Genomic DNA, 20,863 nt, shown 5'->3' with positions numbered 1-20,863 from the left:
CTGAGCTAGCGCTCATGAGGCGATTCCTGATGGACTGGATTGAAAGTCCGTTTCTGGGACAGCTGAAACTATAATTAAGTCTTGGTTTGGTGACATAGGGCTTAACATAATTAACTCCAATTTGGGCTTGTTGTCTTGTTTTTAACATAGGGAACAACAAGCTCATTCAAATGGGACAGACACTAAACGTGTGTGTCTGATCAGTCAGCAACTTTGCAGAACTTGAAGAAGCTAGTGAAAACACTCAGTCCTCTTCAGATTCAGTCAAGGAGCTATAACTGAGTTAAGTTCTGGAGATCCCATGTATAGTATGGTGACAAAGATATGTCAGAAGAGGACAGTGGGCCCAAAATGGAGTCATTCATGCTACATCATCAAACTGAGAGTTAACTATTATGGTTTTTGCTTTTGCCAGAAATGGAATCAATCCAGTCCATCAGGAATCACCTCATGAGCACTAGTTCAGTCATCCACCTGGCAAACTCCTGCCGTCTCCAAAAGCAGAGCGGCCTTGCCATAACCAGTCCACCTTTTTGCCCAGTATGACGTTCTTGCCCCACTCCCTTCTGCCTATACAAGTTTTTCATTTTGTACAGCTCCTTGGAGCGCCTTTCTGTCTGCTAACTTCTTCAAGATGTTGCTTGGTTTGTGAATTATTGAATAAAGCCAACAAGATCTTAAAGATTTACTCAGGTGAATTTTGGTTTTTCATTGGTAGCAAGACTGTACTGTATACCTGAAATTCTCTACCAGGGTAAATCCTAAGTGTTCCTACCACACACACACACAAAGTAACTATGTGAAGTGATAGATTTGTTAATTAGCCTGATGGTAATGATTATTTCACAAAGAGTATGTACACCTAATCAGGTTGTACACCTTAAATATAAACAATAAAAAAAGATTTGTATATCTGTTGCACTTGAAATGTTTTCAGTTTAGTCCCTATATGTTTCACACATACTTTTTTAAGTAGCTAGCTTCTTCATATATCTCTATTCCTTAATTTGTTTCTAAATATTCAAAGAAAGAACACCTGAAGTTAATATAATATTTTGCCACTTATTCTTCAAAAGAATAAAAATAAAAAATTTTTTTAAAAAGAAAAGGGAGGTGTGTGAGAATTGTCTTTGCAAGGAATCATACCCTCTGGAGTAAATGAAACAAAGGTTTTTCATCATGGATCTGATGGGCATTAGTCTTTGACCAGAGTTTATGAGGATATCGAAAGTGTGTGCATATTTATAAACTACAGAGAATCAAAAGAGGATAAGAGAAAAAAAAGATCCTACGTGCGAGAGCCACAGCACAGTCTTCTCAGATGCCTATAGCTTACGTCCTTTATTACAAGGAAAACACAAAAAATTAGTCAGGAAGAGTGAATGAGTCTTAATGATCTAGTACATTTTTAATACTCTAACTTGTTAGAGTGATTCAAAAGTTTGGAACAAGAAAAAAGAAAGTTCCTTGCATCATTTCTTGATCTTATCAGACTGGAATGTCACAAGGGTGCCAAGTTATACAGACAGAACTGTTATTTTGCCAGCATATATTTCCAAATGTTACTGCTTCCCCTAACATCTGACTTTTAGGAATAACAAAAAGTGAGTACTTTTAAAACATTCCTTTTGATGAAGCAGAATGTGCCCTGGATTAGTAGCCAGTTAAACTGGAGTTTTGCCTCAGCTTTTCCACTAAATTCAGGTCTTCAGCAAATCCCTTAACTTTGGGCTCCTCCATATAATAGCAACAGTACAGAGATGTTGTGGTATTAAAATGATACAACTTAGGTGAAAGTACTCTGAAATGCTTGAAATGCTATATGAATAAGTATAATGACTATATTCCACAGGATAGGATCTATGAGAAGTAAGCTAACCAGTATTATAAAAGGAAGCAAAAAAATTTATTACAGAATAGCCTAGACTCACTATAGGCTTATGTCTTCATTTCTCTTCAATGCAGTGTATTCAACAGAATGGTTTATATAGAGTAACAGAATAAGAAATGGGCAGAGGAGGCAGAGCTTGGGACAGCTCAAACACATTACTCATTGCTCTTCAAGGAGTAAGTTAAAGCTGCTGCTGGGTGGTAACTCCTGAAGGGTGGCGTCTACCTGTCAAAATGTACAGGCACTTCTGGGTTACCCTCACAGGCAATGACAACACGCCTAGTGCTGGCCTTGGCCCGATATCTGCAATTAGGGGCCTTGGAATTTCCTGTCTCCTTGCAGTCTGTGACCTTCATTACACCCTCATGGCAGTTCATTTTGCCATTCTTGCACAGGATATTGGCGGTGCTGCAGATACTACGAATGTTCCAGATACTTTCATGGATGAAGGTGTTGAAGCGCTTGCACTGGTGCAAAGTCATCTTCCGTCTTTGCATCATCAAGTTGCAGTAGCCATCACTGCCAGTTGACACATCGGGGTCCACATGTTGCCGCAGGAACCGTTGGTACATGTGATCCTGGCCATAACAGGGCTGTACCAGCACCAGCACCAGCAGGGTCAGCAGCAAGAGTAGGAGCAGTGAGTGGGGCCTTTGTGGAGCCATCACAGCCGTGGAGGTGCCTAGAGAGATACCGAGGCACAGGAGAACAGAAGGTAAGAACTGAGCAAAGGAGACAGTGTTGAAAATGGCAACCTGTTTCCTCAACTCCATAGTCCCCTCTTGCCTCCTTCTTATATGTACTGTCTCCCCACTCCTTTCTACTCCCTTTCCCCACCCTTGCTTCCCCAAGAGTGAACAGTTTGCAAACATGGTCGTCTCTAAGAGTAAGAGCCGTTCCCTTTCACAGAGAGAAGTTGCTACAACCAGTACAAGGACGCAGGACAGAGCCAGACGGCGTGGCTGTCCAGGTGTATATGGCCTGTATGGTCAGGGTGAGAAAGGGGAAAAGGCAGATCCAAAGGAAGCTGGAATTGTCTGGATAATTCCCTAATTGTGTGAACTTTGGATCTTGTTTGCTTCCCCGGAGACACTGATTCCCAAAAGTTTGGACAGACTCAGGATATGTCAAAGAAAATTTATGAACTGATTTTAATTCCTTACATCTGGGAATTGAGAAAGGTTGTAGAAAAGAGGATAGAGTAACATTAGATTTAGTCTTTCCTGTCATGTGGCTATTCTTCTATTGATACTAAAATCAGGTTCTTTTAGAAATCCTGTTAATCCTATATAAAAAGACAAACAAGCAAACGAAACCCTGAGTGTCCAGCCACAGAGCTTTGAAGATAGTTAACATTGGCTGATGAACTAATAAATGAAATCAATGAGCTAATGAACAAATGAAGTGAAGGTGTTTCTTAAACTTATGGAATTGACTAATGAGAAAAGCTAAGAAACATTTAAAAAGTAAATTTAAGCAGTACAACCTCCACAGAAGAGGACTTGGATTGTGTCTTTGTTTTTTCTTGACATTTCTATGCACAACCAAAAATGCTAGGCCCTGTTGATACACCCCACTGTCACACATCTGCCCTTGATGCTCTGCCCTTCTTGTTAGCTGTTGGTAGTCATCTGTATCCTCGAGTTGCAGGGTCATTGTGGTGGCACCTCTTGGCAGTGGAAAATAGAGTTTTTTAGAGGGTTAAACAGCAAACAAAAAACCTCTAGAGCAACAACAAAAGAGTGTTTTGCCATGTAGTTTCAGAACATCACTTGTGTTGACTGACTGAAGAATGGAACCCAGGCCCATGTGGCTCTAAAACCTGTGCTCCCTCCACCATCCTCTAGTGCCTCTCATCCCATTCCCCAAACATTCAGGATATTAAAGACGTTTGTGCTCAGAGTTGCTTCTCTCTGGCAGCACAGTTTAATCAGGGGTGGAATGGGTTGGCAGAGGAGGTGGGAATCACTCACCAGCACTAACTAGCCAGATGCTGCCTGCTGGCCGTCACTTCATTCTGGGACTGACATGAACTCGTGGACTATGAATCTACTTAACTCTTGCAACAAGGAGGGGCTGAGTCACTGGAGCAAAGAAAATTCATCCTTGATTCAACAGAAAGTGATTCAACCCAAATCAGCAGGGGCAATTCTCTGAGAGTCAGACGGGCCCACGTCCACATGTGCAGTCCAAGGGCTGGTCCCAGCTGAGCTCCTGGTTGGACATATCTGAGTGCCACTGTCCTTTGTTTTCAGTGCTTCTGCTTTATGATGGTGGATCACCCTGTGTGAATGACTGAAATGGCTGAGGAGGGACCTGCAATTTGTTTCATAGGGTCTAACATAACTACCATTGTTTTACATGCCACCTCCTATGTTTGCAGCCACCTTTCACCTGTGCACAGAAAGATATAAACTCGATGTCATTTTTCTGTGCCTGCAGCTGTGGATATGGAATATGGAGTCAGGAAGAGAGGGATGTGAAGGTGTTGTGGGAAGAAGGGTGGCAGGGAGAAGTGGTCCTCCCCCCAAGACCAATGGATATGACTTCTGAAGATACACTTAGCCCTGGGTAACAGCTTCATCACACAATATATTTTGAGTTGTTTTTCCCAAATCTAATCTTACACCTCTAATCTTGCACAGTTCTGTTTGCTTTTCTCATCCTGCTTCTTTGTCACCAAGAACATGGCTTAACAAGATAACTGGCTACAGAGAAGGCTTAAACAATTCATGAGAGAGCAAATCATGGCCTCGGTTCCACCATCCAGATTTAACATGAGAAAATATTCGTGAACAGAGGTCCCCTGTAGACATCAATGGGCACATCTCAGAGCTCTAGCTAAAACAGAAAATGAAATCACACCCAAATCATCCCAGCACATACTTTTTGGCCAGAGCTTGGCCCAAAGGCTTTCTCCACCACACCACATTGGCTTTCCACAAGATCTTCTGATACTGTGACCCCCAAAGGCTTAGCTCTGCCATGCTGACCTTGAGAAAATTACTTAACCTCTCTCAGCATACTTCCTTCTAAGTAAAATGAGCATAATAATAATACAATACCTACCCTTTAAGGATGTTATGAAGAATACATGATAAAATCAATGTAAAGAGCTTATCACAATGCTTTATCACAAGCCCACGGAAAGTGTACCGTAAATGTTGGCAATTATCCTTTTTACAATTTCCATTTCTCTTGGCTTGCTTTGCTTCCTTCAGTCTGGTAAAATAGTGAATGGCTACACTGAACTGCATGTATTATTGACCCCTCTATTTTATAGAGCATTTGTATTCCCAAGAAATTAGAAAGCTGTATTTAAGCAGACATATCTCAGCCACCAGAATTTATGCTGTGCCCATAGAAAGTTTTCCTCTCCAAATTGCATGGAATTTTCTTCCTTGTGAGTTACCATTCTCCAAAGGACTTGTCGTTTGGGAGTGTTCTTCTCTTTTCCTTGAAAAGTCAGGGAAGCACAGCTGGTCAGGCCTTCAATGCCTCAGATGATGCACCTGAGATAAAGTGACTTGCCTGTGACTTGACATTTCATTCTATGTGGGAGAACAAAAGACCTGAATCAAAAAGTACCCAGCTGCTAGCTCCAGTAGCAATCAGGAAGCACTCCATTCCACTGCGGTGAGATTTCCTAGGAAGCAGTCATTTGCCCCAACACCAGAGGAGGGTATATGAGCAGTGATAATGCTCTCAGCAAATGTTTGGAGACAATGGGAGTTTTCACAGCTATGGTATGATCAATATAATAATGGTCCATGCCTCTGACCTTCCCTTTCAAGACTTTACATGAGGCACTGATCTGTATGGGAGTCATTTGACCTCTTATCAAGGAGACAGTACTGACTGGAGAACCTGAGAAAGGGGTCTAAACGTTCTACCAAAACCTGGAACTTCCTCTCTTCCTAAGGGGTTTTTGAGATTTTAGAAGGCAAATTTCCTAATAATAGAGGTTTGGAAACCTCTCCTCCCTACTTGCTCAGGAAATGACAGTGTTTTCAGTTTTGAAATCGATTAACTCAAGGTGGACAGATTCATATGCTGAGGGTGCCCCAGTAACCTCCTTCTCCATCCCTTCCTCCATAACGTGAATACTTCCAGTGAGGCAGGGCTCTCCCAGGTGGCAGCTGGACACTGGTATACAACTCAGTACTGAGGAGGGCTTTTGGCCCATTTCAGGGCAATGTAGGCAGCAGGAGAGGCCCCCGTTGGTGATACTGTGATCACTATCAGCATATATTCACATGACAGAAAAACTAGTGATTTATAATTACAATTTATTAACTACTTCCTAAATAAAATATCCAAGCACCTGTTGATAGAAATTAGGTAACAGGAAGTTGATCACTGACCCTGTGAACTGATCAATATATTTTATAGAATGTCTGTTAATTTATGTTTATATTTATGATTTGAAAACAAATCAGGTTGAAGAAGAATAAAGGATAGGTTTGGAATATTTCTGACTTCCTTAGGACCTCACAGTTGCCAGTCATCAGTTGGAAAAGTGAAAGATTAAAGAGAAAATAATGTAATCGATTTTTTAAATCTTCATATAAAATAACCATGAGCATATCCTGGGAGCACTCCATTCAAAGAAACATCACAATTACCTCCTTCTTAAGTGGTAGATATCTGGAATGGACTTTGGTATCCAAGTAGCTGTATGCATTTGTACATGTGTGTGAGAGAGAGAGACAGAGAGACAGAGAGACAGAAGGAGACAGGAGAAAAAAAACATGTAATTCATCTTCTTTAGTCCAAAACTCTTCTCCTCAACATTTAACATTTATAAAAGTAATATTGGTTTATTATTTGATAGCAAAAGCTATTTACCCCTCCTGAAAATTCTGCTTAGTGGTCTAGAGCCCTGGAATTTTCCCAGCTCTCACTGCAGGATGATTTTAACATCCTTACCTTCACAGAAAGGTAAAGTCCACCTCCCTATTGACTGATAAGGAACTGACTGATAAGGAAAAAAGCATTTCTATTACATCCAGTCCTCTCAGAGGCAGCTTAGTAGAGAAAGTGGGAAAAATCAATAGGTCAAAAATCAGTGAGAAGACTTTGATTCTTACTGATTTCAGAGACATTCTTATTTATTAACCATATTGTAGAACAAAAAGCAAAGAATCCAGGGAGCTCAATTTCTGAGTCCCTAGGCAATGAATGCTGCCACCCCTGTTCTCAGGTGTGAGGAGGAAAATGCAAGGAGAGCAGAGCCGGCTCTGGGCCAGTGGCCTGCCGGTTATGGGTGGAAAAAGGACTCATCAAAGTGGACAGGCAAGCCGTTCTCACAAACAACAACAATGAGCCTGGAGCCTGATGTGGCTGTGTACTGGCAATGGAGGCCGGGGGGACCCTCCCACATGCCTGCAAGTGGTGACCTGGGCAGGAGACTTGCTTATTCTTAAAGTTGCTCCATATGGGTTTCCATTCTTGTTTTCACAGATGGCCTTGAGGCTACCCTTGTTGCCATGAATAAAGGTTTTGGTGTCTTTGCAGGGTGTGGTCAGGCCTCGTCTCTCCATCATGCTTTCACAGTATCGGTCATTCTGGCCCCTGGGTTTGGCATCATAGTGCTGGGTCAGGAAGTGTTTGTACCTGGAGTCATCCTGAGCCAGGGCAGGTGGGGTCAGCCCCAGAGCCAGCATGAAGACCAAGGACAGGGGGCCCAGGCCCATCACCATCTCTTCCAACAAAGGCTCCTGCCAAGGGCAAAAGGAGGTGTGGGAGGGGCACAGAACAACATTGCCAAATTAGGCTGAAAGGAGGGGGACTTTGTCTCTGATGGGGCATCATGAATCTGGTATCCTGAGTCAGCTAACTGTATCTTTTCTTTCCCTTCCCTCAGTAATCTTATCCTTCTTGTCAATCCATTTCTTTGGAAAGTTAATTTAAAAGTTTCTTCAATACAACATCCAGTCCCAAACATTCTTTCATCCTAAGGAATACCTTAGGATCCATGAGTATATGCCTTTCTATCAGTTGTAGCATTATAAAATCCAATCACATTTTAATTCATTTGTTAATTAATTCAATAACAACATTACATTAGCCCCTCCTGGGTACCAGGCATTGTGCTAGGTCCTGGAGTACAAATTCCATTCAGACCCACTTGCCTTCCTAAGAGAGCATGCGGCTCCCATGGGGAAAGGATGGGTACTCCAATTTACTGATGAGACAATGAACTGGGTGTGTGTGATGAAGACGAGGGACTTTTAGGGACCCCTGAGCCCAGGGAAGGGCCAATCAGAGGATTGTTGAAGATAGGATTCCAGGTACTCAGGTCAATTAGTCAGCTGGCTATGAGGAGAGCAGTTGAGAGCAGTTTCACCCTGAGGTGAAGGGAGGCCGACCTAACTCCCCAAGAAGTGGAAAGATGGAATTACAATGTACTATTTACAAAGGCAGGGAGGAGCCTTGAAGAATCCACGTTATGTTTGGAAGTGGGTCTGGAGTCCACACTACAGACGACTGGAGGAAGACGAATTGAATTCAAGCTTCTCGCATTGGGAACAATCTGGATTATTCTTAGAGAATATTTTTTAGTTTCCCCTGCATGTGTACATAGGCAAATTATGCTAGCATGCTAAAAAAAAAAAAAAAAACCCAAACTCCTTAGACCTTTTCATCAAATCAAAGGCCTTACAATTTAATGGTTTGGTTTCTTAACATCTTCTTCTAAAGAAGAAGAAAGCAAAGAAGAGGTTTGCTGCCATCATCTCTCAGAAGCTGTCAGTCTGTAGAACTCACATATCCTCGGGTGGTGTGTCACAGACACTTAAATGCACCCATAGGGTAAATATGGTGCTTCTTCCTGGGGTATGATTTAACTCAATGATAGATAATTTAAAGTAGAATTAAACAAGTATAAATTACAACAAAGTAAAAAACAAATTTCTTATGAACTTTTAAGATTTTATGCCTTAAGAAATTTGAAGATTTGAGAACTGAAAGGTATTTGGTATTTTCAGCAGGTAGTTTCTGAACACACCCCTAGTCTTTTGGAGAAAATTTTAAAGACCCTTCAGGGCCTTTAGTCCTACTCCACATTATATCAGATCTATATGTGAATGCCCCCACATCCAACAATAAAAGTGATTTTTTCACTGTAAATGTGAAACTGATTTTCATAATTTTGCTTTTCAAATTGTGAGTAACTTCTTTAATTTATGATTGGCTATGATTTCTGGGCAATCATCACACATACTGAGAAATTCTCATAACGGAAGAAACATTTGACCTTCAAATTATTCTTAAATATAAGTTTTATAAAGCCTAAATTTAAAAATTAATTTTAAATGTTCATAGATGTTAAATTAATTTTTAATTTTTATTTTGTGCTTTTCTTGTGTGTAAATAAATTAATGTTATTTTCATATCATATATTTTTGTAGCCCTTAAGGTAGCCACAGGTCCTAGGACTCAACCTGTAGGATGGCTAAATAGCCCTGGAAGTCTGACTATGAATCTAGAAAGACAAGGGACTCTAGCATTCTGCTGCTTACATGGGAGGGAAGGAGACACAGTGAGCAAAGTGAGCTCTTTCTCATCAGCATTTGGCATTGATCCACCTTGTCTATTTCATAATAACTATAGACACATTTGGTACACTGCTGAAGAATACTAAATTATACACTAAGAAGTACTTTGGTCATGCCACAAAAAATGAAATAATTAGCAGCTGAAAAGTTGTCCTCTAAGCACATTGAGTATATTTTGTAATAGAATCAAGTGGAAGTGTTCTTGGGAGTTTAGCAAGAAGGTGGTACATGACTGCAGAGAGGAGAGCCATCCCTCAAAGAATAACAATATTCCTACATGGCTGCTGCTCCAACACAGCTGCTGGGCAGCCATGCTACGCATCTGCCAAGCTCTTTACATTCACATTGTGCTTTTCCATCTCTGGGTGTGTTTTTCTTTCTAGTTGTTTGGAAGACCTCATCAAAGTTTTATTGATTTGTAATCAATGAAGTCTCTTGCTCTGCAATGGACAATATTGCCTTCTAACGTCAAAGGCAATTGTAGAAACACCGGTTCTCAAGATCAGAGGGATTTTAGAGATTACACAGACAACACCTTTCTGCCAGAGAGTTCATAATCCCAGATTTAAAAATTAGCAAGCAGATCTAGAATTGGTGGTGTTCACATGAGTCCTCAGGTGGGTGGTGGACAGGAATGTTGCCAATGTCTTCCATGCTGTAGGGGACACAGTGGGTCCTTGTAGGAAGTACCAGTATCGTACAAGTCATGTGGATATTGCTATTCACAGAAGGGTGTGTGAGCTGGCAGGTCTGTCTAGAGTCTCAGTCCAAACACTCTATGCTTTAGCTATTAAGACCAAGGCTACCTCAGTAGATACAAGTGTCAAAGGAAAAGTCACAAAACCAGGATCTACCTACAATGATATCACAGAATAAGGTTTTCCTGTTGTCAAGATTCATTGCTGCCACTTCCAAGCCATAATCCATGTGATCTTTCCTGTTTATGTGATTACCTGTTTACTTCTCAGTGTTTTCTACTGGTGTATCATCTACAGGAGGGCAGAGGCCATATCATTCACCTTGAAATCACAGTGTCTGCCTCATGAAAGACTATGAATAATTATTTTTAATGACTGACTTAATTTTCCTCTCCAGGCCTGAATTTGCATATAAAATAAAAGAGTTGCTAACTTTAAAAGTTTGAATTCATGGTTCTCATTAAGCATACGAGAGTCTTTTTTAGCTTTACTAGCAGAAGTCCAGTGACCATGGAATTGCAGAGATAAGTTTGTATAAGCTTAGTTGGTGTAAGCCACTAGGCACCAGTTGGAAGTAATAGAGGATGACTTGTGGCAGAGTCTCACAGAGATACATCATCCCTTAAGGCTGGATGTGTAAGCCAGGTCCACAGCCTACCTCTACTTAAAGCACTGGCCTTGATACTACATAGGGGTTCATGTCCTAAAAAGCCACTTGCTCATAGAAGGTTGAAGGCCCTCACATCCCAATCTGGAGAGGTAAAGTAGGATCTTTCTTATTTGCACATTGATTTTGTAACAGCTCTACCAAAGTTTGGTCAGGCTTATTGTAATCCTGACTCCCTACGACATCCAGAAACCAAATCCCAGTAACCACCAGCATTGAACATCTGCTCCCCCATTCACAATTTCCTCAAATATTCAATTTTAAAGTTCCCAAAGAGAGAGGTAAAATGGAATTGGGAGAAAATAAGTAAGAGGTAATTGTGGTACAGAACTGAATCTGATTAGATCAAAAGTGGCCAAACTCATTCATACATAAGCTTCTATACCCAAGCCCATAACTGTCAGTCAGCTTTTTGTCAGTGGAATTTGTCCTAACTGTTCTTTAGACTGACTTTATCTTCTGTCTCAAACCAATTTCTTAGTATTCACAAAAATTAAGATTCTCTTCGTCTCCCCACAATGTTTTATATTTAAGAGATCTGCCAAACTTTATGCACCAAGGAGTTAACTTATGACAATTTATGATGAAAAACTGTGGTTACAATCTCCATACATATAGCTCCATACCTCCATACTTTTTGTATTCGAGGGCAATATTCCTGCAGTGTACTTTCTTTTGATCTTGGGATGTGTGCTACTTTGCTTTCAAAGAGCATCCAAAACTTCCTTAAGGAAGGAAATTAGCAGGGAAGGATATTAAAAAACATCTGAAAGTACACATTCTGTTTCCTTCCTTGTTAAGCCACGTATAATGCCTATACCTTGGGGGGGTCACCAGATGCCCTCCAGCAATGGCTTCCCCTGACCTTTGGGGATTTTATCACAATTTAGGAATCCCTCCTAAATCTCCACTTATTCTCAGCCTCACTAATTTCTCTACCCACATAGAAACTATCCCATAAGACATCTTTTCATTTAAAATTTTAGAATCTGATTCATTTTCTTCTTAATTCGTGATCTTAGGCCTGGAGACTTTAAAAGGTTAAAAATAGTTTCATTAAAGTAGATATTTGGCTAGAAATAGCACAAATAAAACAATAGATTACCCAGGAGGAAGAATCATACAAAAATCTGGAAGTTTTCCTCCAGCTGAAGATGGGTTCCTGCAGCTCTCTGTTCTAGCAGATGGGCTCCAGCTGTCTGAACCTGAAGCACCCCTCTGGTTCTGATTATATAGTGGACAGATGAACGGGGTGGGGAGACTAGATCTAAAGATCCCCAATCCTGGCAGAGACATGAAAACCAAGGACACTGCTCTCAGACAAATGGAGAAGAGTCACTCACCTCTTCTTTGGGCATGGCTCTGGGTCAAATATTAACCCAACTGAATGGGTTAGAGATTTGTTCAGAGAGGCAAAGTTTGTAAACATGCCTTTTGTCCCAAAGCTGCCTTTTTCTGAGGTCTGTGGTTCTTACTCCTGCCCGTGGCAAGACCAGGGTTTCAATATTCACATACAACGATCTAGATCCAGAGGCTGTCATTTCTGATCTTAGACGACAACTCTGAGAACTGCCTGGCAAGAAGCCTGCAGAGTAAGATGTGGTCTTCCAGTAGGATGCTGTTACACTGTACTTTCTATTTGTTGTCATGAAAGGATGATAAGAAGTTATTCCAAGGATTTCACAGAAACAGGAGAGCACTTCTAGAGAAGTTTGTGTGACATGTATTAATAGCCTACCCCTGACCTCAACCTCCCACTTACTAACTCTCAGAAGTGTTCTTGCCACATTTCCTGGATTTCTTTCTCACCCTTACCTGTCCACAGGAGACTAGCCCTGAGTACTTAATCATCCATTCCTCATAACATATTTACAAAATTAATTATCTCCACCACCAGTGCAACACTGATAGAGCATTCACACACAGCACTGGGCTTGCACAGAAACCAGCCAAGTGGGCCAGAGGCCACCAGGATCACTTTGTAGAGCCTGTGGGTTCAAGTATCAGGCAGCAGAAGGATGCCAACTATTTCACAGGCCCCCAGCAACCACCTATGCTGGTGCTAAATCTTGAACAGTCATCTCTTCTAAAAATCCTCAACCCTCTGTTGTCACTCACCCACCTCCAAGTTTTCCGTCTGTCTGTATTTGAGAGGGTGTCATCTAAAGCCAGGCTGCCTGCCTCTAAAACAACTGCACTTGAAAACAACACAGTAATTCTAATAATCAGTGTCACCTTTCATTTTATGAAGCTCTCACATACATGATTATATTTAACCATCCACAGGACTGTGTGAGGTGGCTATTATGCTAGTCAGTTTTTCTTATGAGGAAACTCTAAGATCAAAGAGCAGATAAATGATGCAGTCAGACTTCAAACCTGTCATCCGCAGGGAGAAAATCTGTTCATCATTCCAGATGCAGATTAAGCAGTACATTCTCTGAGTCCTGATGGACCCCATGCCAGAAGGAGCTGCCCACTTCTTTTTTTGTGGTTCCTGTGTACCCAGCACTCTCCCCTACAGAGGCAAGCCTGGAACAGGAGTCCCAGGTTGTCGGCTTAAGTTGCATTGACTAGACTTCAGATGTGTCCTGATGTGTCTGAAAATCTGGTGAGTCAGCCCAGCAAAGTCTATTTGTTTAAGAGTCTGTGATGCCTCTGAGAAGCCTCTGAGAAAGGATTCATCCCAAGAGAAGAACATGATGAGAGGTGGGAGAAAGATGCAAGGCTGTGAAGCAGTGCCGGGCAAGGTACAGTGTGCGCCATCCACATACACATCTGAGCCAGCTTCCTGGGGCCTGGTGCAAGGCACCACAATGAAACCTCGAGTGAAAATCAAGATTGTTTCAAGAAATCTCTCTGTGATTCAGAGCGAACATAGCAAGCTGGTGTAAAGAAGTTTACAACATGGCTGATGGGGGTGGGGCAGGAGGCAAAATAGCTTGCCCCACTTGAGGATCCTGTTGGGACACACTTGAGGCGAATCTGGACACGACCTAGAGTATCAGGTCAGACCATATGCTCTACTAAAAAGGAGGAGGACACTGCGTGTTGACATCTTTAGACAGTCTCAGCAGGGTGGGTCCCTTTGCAAGGCAGGCATAGACCTCACCCAGGGAGCTGGAGCAAGAAGGAAGTAAATTACAGCCTCATTGTGTGGGCTAAAAAAAGCCTAGTTTGCAAGCATGTTTACACCCTCCAGGAACTTCAGGATGCTCAGAAAAGAATGTGAGTTCTTACAACAGAATCTGGAGTTCTTACAACACGGGTGGGGTGGGTCTGCTTTTACTCCAGGTTGGTATAACCAGGAAACAGGCAGTCAGCCATCACTCCCTTGATAGTTAATTAACCACATTGTCTCTCCATTAGATGGAACCATCTGAGAAAAGAGTACCTGGCTTATTCACCTCTACATCCTTAGTCTGTAAAGCAGTGACTAGACAACTCCTAGGCCCTAAGTTCTTTTTGTTATCCCTCATTGCTTCTAGAAATGCACTATCTGACCTCACTTTGGAGACCCCTACAACAGAAACTCTCCTGGCTTCTTTTAAGGCTTACTAAACAAGACTGGTTTAATAGCAGTCAGCGAACAAGGTGGGTCTGGTTCGTGGGTACAGCAAAAAGGCTTCCAAGTTTGCAGGAAAGCCCTGCTTCTACTACTGATAAATCCTGAAAGCCCACTGATACGCCTTCATTTTTAACGTTTTGATCCCCGTTCTAATGCAAAAGCCCCTAGGATGGTTAATTTTTTAAACAGATGCCAATGATTTACACATCCTTGGGCGTGTGCTTTAGAGTCTCTCTTAGGAACAGTTTTTGGCAAACTGGAAGGGCTGAGGATTTAAGGAGGAAGAAAAGTGGGCAGCATGGAGAACCTGAAAAAGGGCAAACCTCACCAGCTTTGCAGCTGTACTGGGCACAGTCCTACCTGAGCACTTTTTCCCCTGTCCTCTTCCCTTTTCCCTGCATCCCTAACGAAATCCTGAGCTCAAAGGGAAAAAAAGCAAGGGAAGTGAAAAGAGGATAAAGCAAACTGCCATACACTGCCCTTCGCTTGGTACCTGGTGTCTCAGGACTACTGAAGTCTCTGGAAAGGAAGGGAGAGGCCTGTCTCTGACCAGTATATTTGTTTTTGCCAAACAATAAAGTTCAAAGTCCTTTAGGAGCAAAGAGGACCTGGGGCCCACAGAGTGAGGCCTCCACTGGCATCCATCAGAGTGCCCGAATGCTCCCTTTCCTTTGTGGGCAAACACACTATTTGCAAGTGGTACCTATTTTAAATTAATCACGTTACTTTTTAAAAAGACACTGAAGAACTGAGTTCTAAGAAGCTACCGACCAGTCCTTTGGAAGGGAGGACAGCTGTCAGGCCCACTGCAACGCCCCTATTGTTCAAGCATCCTGGACAAGGCACACAGCAGTTGACTTCCATACTCTATGAGGATCAAGATTATTTGATCAACATGACACTTCTCTGATAAATTGCCTAAAAGCAGAGATAAGGTATTCTACTTCGAAATTAAACACACACACACACAGAATCCCATGGCCTCAAACACCAGTACAAGCACCAACTCACACAAACAGATCGGTTTCTGATATTCTGGTGTTGGAGTCATGCAGCGGTGCTGGGGAGCAGCCTGCAGCCCTTGAACACAGCCAGGTCCCTTCTCTGCCTCTGGGATTTCATCTGACAACCTTGAGAGAATTCACAGCCTCCTCATGTAGTTGACAATGTAAAAAGCCACCTAAGTGAATGGTGAATGGTTGCTTTCATTCTAATTGTTTTTCTTTTCAGCTTGGTACAATGAAGTTATGATGGAACAGAAAAAACAGTTTTTTGGGAAAAAAGTGACTACTTCATTAAAATGCATCTAAGTGCTTACTCATTTGTGTTTCAGAAATACCTACACAAGGAACATCATAGCTTGTCAGTAATTTTAATAGCTGTAAAGCAATTGCCAATTGAAAAAAATACTCATGTATTAAAAACATGTTCTGACAGCTTGAACTTAAAAGTCATTCCCCTTTTCCCAAATTGTTTCTATGTCTGTCCCTTCAAGTCAATAGTTTCTTTGCACATAGACACAGGAAGCGTGGGTTCTCCTAAGAAACCTAGTGCTGGCATGCTTTCCCAATTATACAGAGTACATATGCTTAATTCTGTCCTGAAGACTAACTATAGAATTAGGTGATGGAGGGAAGAAACTAATCTCTAAATTCCTTTGTAACTATAACATTTTATATATCTATAAGCATGAAACCTATTTAGTAACAAAAAATATGGTTAAAAGAGGATAAAGATCACATGGAAAAAAGAGGAAAAAGCTCACATCTCCAGGAAGGGCGGACACTATTGACTGAGGGAGAATTGGGACAAAGTCTTGTTAACATGCTTTTATCTCCAAGCAAAAACAAAAATTAAACATTTACTTTTCAACAAATTCTGGGCTTTGTGCCCATTCTCTCCCAGATATTTCAAGGTGTTCTTCTGAGAGTAATTGTTTACAGAGATTGCTCTTTGCTCAAACACAGATTAAATGAAAACTCCTAGAGAGGGGTTTCACTTGCCTGCTTTGGTCCACTTTCTTAGCCATCTGTTTTAATTTCTAAGTCACATTGGCTAATGCTTCCAACAATAACCTGACAAATTTCTTACATTTGCCGACTTATAACCTGTCATCTGCTCTTTCAACAACAGCCAAAGTCATTTCTCTTTTGCTGGAATGGGTTCTGCCATCCTCTCTGCCAAACTACAGGTTTTCTCCACAAGGTGGTATTGGAGTACCACCTTCTTTTATGTAAGAGTCGTGCACCCTGTTACTCCTTGCAGTCACAAAATGAGGGACCTTAGAGACTGTCAACTCCTCATTTTACAGATGAGAAAGCTGAGGAACAAAGAAAGGAAACATGCATAGCCCAAGGAACATCTGGTGATTCTGTGACCGAAACTTTCCAATGCACCACATTGCTCTCATATTCCATGCTAGTAATTTCTAGAAAATCAAAGCTAATTGTAAAGGTGCCACTGAAAGCTGCTGTTTAAGGGAAATCGACATTGAATAGCTCTGTAAATTCCAAAAATATTTTACTTCCCCTTTATCTGTTACAGACTTGCTTGAAATCAAGTGTCTAACAAAATTATCCTTCTGTACTAACTAGCTAGTTAGTAACTGTGTAGTTTAGTAGCTCTTTGAATACCTGAGGCTTCTTCTGAAAAGCTGGCCATGGTCTGTCACTTGGGTTTCTGGTAATTATATTTATGATTTGATTATAAGGTTCTTAATGACACAGAGGGAGGGTCTTGGCTTAATTGAGATTTCCCTAGTTGGCAGAATGGTGCTGAAATTGTTTTTAACTGTCCTTCCTAAATAAACATGTTCTGTTTCGCCCATGTGCTGTTCTAATTTGATGTGCTTTCTCAGAGTAAAAAAGCTGAGGATACCAACATTCCAGTAAAAGAGCTTGGGGAAGAGGCTGTTGGCAAAATGTCTCCAAGAATTTCACAGTAGGGGCTAAGGATGGGTTAAGGGTGAGGAGAAAGAAGTGAGTAAACAGAAGACAAAAACACCAGTCCCCAAATGGTAGTTACACGGGCAAAAACTGGACAAGGCCTGCTTCATAAATATGGCGATCAACCTGGGCACCAAGCAAAAACTTACTGGTTTTGACCAAGCACTGGCCTCTGCAGGCCATCCTTTGGTTCGTCGATTCTGTGGTCCCTGAGCCTACGTTCTAGGCAACAGGCATTCACGCTGCCATCTCTGCTCAGCTGCGGAAAACACACAGCTGGGCGGGAATACACAATCGCTCACTCGTGTAACAACTGGACTTGTACCTTCCTTCCCGTTCCCCAGCAACTCCAGTCCGGTCACGCAAACGCCTCCCCGAGGAGCCCCACACGGCCTCGGTTTACAAGGCCTCCCCCGTCCAGAACGCCCTCGATCAAGCTGCTGGCAAGGAGGAGCAGGAGCGTGAACCCACCTCGACCTCGCTGCAAGGCGCAGAAATGGGCAGGCCGCGGAAGGAGAAGTCTTTGGTTTTTGCCCGCTTCTTCCTCCTTTGTATGAAGATGGGGCGCTGGTAGAAAACACGAAGATGTTCTCTAGAACCTTGCTTTGGATCCAGCGCGGTGTGGTCAGCGGGCGGGTGTCTAACCGGACCGGACGCGGGCGCAGCCGGGACGGGAGGGCCGGAGCGCAAGCTTCTGCGCAGCGGGGACCGCGCCCTCGCTCCTAGAAGGACCCCGCCCGGGCCCGCCGCGGGAGCGGGGGCCACGGCAGCCCTGGACCCAGGCGAGCGGAGAGTCCCCGTCTGGGCAGCGAGGGAGCCTGCCGAACCACGCCCGTCGCTCAGGGAAGCCACCGGGGCACAGACTGCCGGGAGGACACCGGCCCTCGTTCCCAGGAGCGAAGCGGCCCCTCCGAGGCGTCCATAGGCGGAGCGGCTGGGACGTGTTGGTTCAGTGTACCTCTCTCTCCCAGAACAACTTGGAACACGGGAAGTTTGTACTAGAACGGAACTTTTTTCAGCGGTTTCCAGAGGAAAGAAGTGTTAACAGTCTGGGCTCGTCCGGGAACCCAGGACGTCTCTCACCCAAAGCGAGAATCATACCCCTAGACCAACGAGCCACAGCCCAACACTTTTCTCATACTCTTAGACCAACGAGCTACAGGGAGGGACCCTTCCCTCTGTTTACTCTGAACTTCATTTTTGTTTTCTTCAGCAGTCGGCCGCCAGGCTGCTCAGGAGTTTGATTTCCATTGTGACATTTACCTCTTGCCTTCCTTAGTTCTTCCCATTTTCATGAAGTCGCACGCCTGGCCCTAATTCTCCCCAATGGGGTAAGGAGAGGCAGCCTTTCAGACTGCAGGCCACATGTCTGCCCTCCACCAAGTCCTGCCCAGACGGTTCCAGCCGCGAGCTTGAGTCTGGAGGGAGCTGGAGAGAACCCGGTTGAAGCCTCAGGGCCCAAGGGGAGCTCGGCTGCCTGGCTGTAGGGTCTTGAGGCCCAGGACAGACATGCGGGAAGTATATCTGTCAGTGTTGTTACCTCGCGTGAGCATAAAATCCTAAAGTCAGGGCTATTGGGCATCAAAATACAGGAAGCTGGAGTCGGTTGGAGGTAAACCAGTCTGGCGCGCGGTCGTATAGTCCAAACCTCTCTAAGTTTCTCTGAATGAGAACGAAGTTTTCAATTCCCCCCCCCCCCCTCCTTTGCTTAAATTGTTTACCGGTCAAGAATTCGATTCCAGCTCATCCCAACTCAGTCAACTCCTATTCCTGTTATCTGCTCCGGCTCAAAATCTTTCTGTGGAACTATAAAAATCATATACATAGCTAAATAAATACTGCCTCGTAAGGGCCTCCACCTGGATGGATGTGTGTAGTATTGGGGCAGTACTCGGGCTGAAGGTCACAGGGGGTTGTTCCCAAATTCTAGAGTCCCGCAGGTCGCACGCACGTACTTACGCACAGTTGCATATACAGTGTTTTTACCAACGAGGGGTCTTGGGTCTCCACCCTTTAGACCTCAGGCAGCAACCTAGGATCAACTAGAAGGCAGAAGGAAAAGCATGTTTGGAAGGGCAACTCAGACCTCTTGCAGTTTTGTGGGGAAGTTGACACATACTTGTCTCCTCAGTTTAAAAGCCTGATCCCACAAGATCCATTTCTTTTTAGATGAGACGCGGGAAGCTCGCATTCTCGCGACTGTTTTTCTTTGGGACAGGAGTAAAGTTCGGAGAATGAGACTCCAGAAGACAGAACAAGAGAGAGAAAACCCAGAGACAGTCACAGCTCACTCGGGTAAACGGCCCCAAAATATCCTTTCCTTCGAGCCAGAGTCGAACCAGCGACCTAAGGATGACTGTACAAGTGCCACACTACAGTCCTCCGCTCTACCAGCTGAGCTATCGAAGGAAGTACAAGCTGTACTTTCCTGGAATCCCCAATTCAGTATACCAGTAAACAAAGGTGTGTTCAGGAAATCTTATTGCCGCCAGCTGACACCACAGACAAAGCAAGTTCCTGCGTCCGCATTTCTGGGAACAACCCTTCTAGAGCTGAATTCCGTGCTTCACTGAAGGGCTTCTAAGGAAAGTCAACCCGTGGGCCCATCGCAGGCGTCCCTTGAGCTCATGCATCCCGAGACCGCTGGTGGGAATCTGCTCCGCCGGGGACTGTTGGCCTTACTGGTGTGCGGGGCCCGGGGCCTCTCGGCGTGATGTGTGCCTAGAGTGGGAGGCCCATTAGGGTTATCGGAGAACTAGGGGCTGAGGCGGTGGGACTCAGTACGCCCCGCGCCACCGCGAGCCAGGGGGAGGGGCGGGCCCCGGGCTCAGTCCCGGGCACCTCCTCATTTTTCCTCTGCTCGCCTCGGAGTGCAGGCGCATCGGCACGTCGAGTGCATCAATCTGCCGCTTACTCGTCCACTGTCTCGGGGGGCGGGGGGTGTGTGTGTGGTGGTGGTGGTGGGGAAATGTGAAATATAATACAGATGGGTAAGCCCAACGTTTCTGTGACAACTATCTTTTGGAGAAAATATGTTAAGATTTTTCAAAGAGGAAGCCACAATTTCTTTGATGCAGTAACAAATTTAGTGACCCAACTCTCGACCTTAATTTTCCCGCTGAGATACTGAAGTGTTGGTGTGGATAAAATTGTACTATTTCCAGAATATCTCGCCTAGCTTTAGTATATCTGCATATCAATAGGCATTCAGAGGTGGAAAGATGTATGGCTATAGTGCATTTGTATCATTCCTCGGGTGGAGAGAGGTTCATCTCCGAATCAATGGATAATTACCTGGGCAAGGAGGGCTTATCTGTAACTGAGAGGTGAGGGGGAGCCCGGTTTTGCTGCTGCTGGAGCAGAGGAGAAAGACAGCCCGGGAATAAAACTTTATTTCTCCCTTTGACTGATTTCGGGCTTTAGAGGTAGGTATTTTGCCCCAGGATTTCCTCTCCCCGGACTTAACAGTTGGAAAACCCACAGCATCCTGAAACCTTGCCTGACAAGCCTACTTTCTCCCGGACGCCTAAACCGG

The 20,863-nt window shown here is 43.6% G+C and overlaps 1 protein-coding gene and 1 non-coding gene across 7 annotated transcripts; both read right to left on the bottom strand.

Annotated features, from left to right (window-relative positions):
• Positions 1-1,314: 1,314 nt before the first annotated feature.
• Positions 1,315-18,037, bottom strand: LOC108397765 (ribonuclease 4-like). Of its 6 annotated transcripts, none has more exons than XM_017661332.3 (3): positions 17,800-17,938; positions 5,304-5,442; positions 1,315-2,573 (listed from the first exon to the last, which is right to left on the bottom strand). In XM_017661332.3, the coding sequence occupies exon 3, from the start codon at positions 2,554-2,556 to the stop codon at positions 2,113-2,115; it is 444 nt and encodes a 147-aa protein (XP_017516821.1). In that variant the 5' UTR covers positions 2,557-2,573; positions 5,304-5,442; positions 17,800-17,938; the 3' UTR covers positions 1,315-2,112. The 6 variants fall into 6 exon arrangements, with proteins under 6 accessions (XP_017516821.1, XP_017516822.1, XP_017516819.1 ...); XM_017661333.3 differs by lacking the exon at positions 17,800-17,938 and adding an exon at positions 11,921-12,004; XM_017661330.3 differs by lacking the exon at positions 5,304-5,442 and having other exon boundaries at positions 17,800-18,037.
• A 1,609-nt stretch (positions 18,038-19,646) lies between these two features.
• TRNAY-GUA (transfer RNA tyrosine (anticodon GUA)) lies at positions 19,647-19,737 on the bottom strand. The gene is given in 2 exon segments: positions 19,647-19,682; positions 19,701-19,737. It is a non-coding gene; the product is annotated as a tRNA-Tyr (tRNA).
• Positions 19,738-20,863: the final 1,126 nt, after the last annotated feature.

The sequence above is a fragment of the Manis javanica genome, chromosome 8, assembly GCF_040802235.1.
Source record: "Manis javanica isolate MJ-LG chromosome 8, MJ_LKY, whole genome shotgun sequence".
NCBI classification, from domain to species: domain Eukaryota; kingdom Metazoa; phylum Chordata; class Mammalia; order Pholidota; family Manidae; genus Manis; species Manis javanica.
Note: the sequence above shows the minus strand (reverse complement) of the source record. Positions and strands in the feature narration are given on the sequence as shown.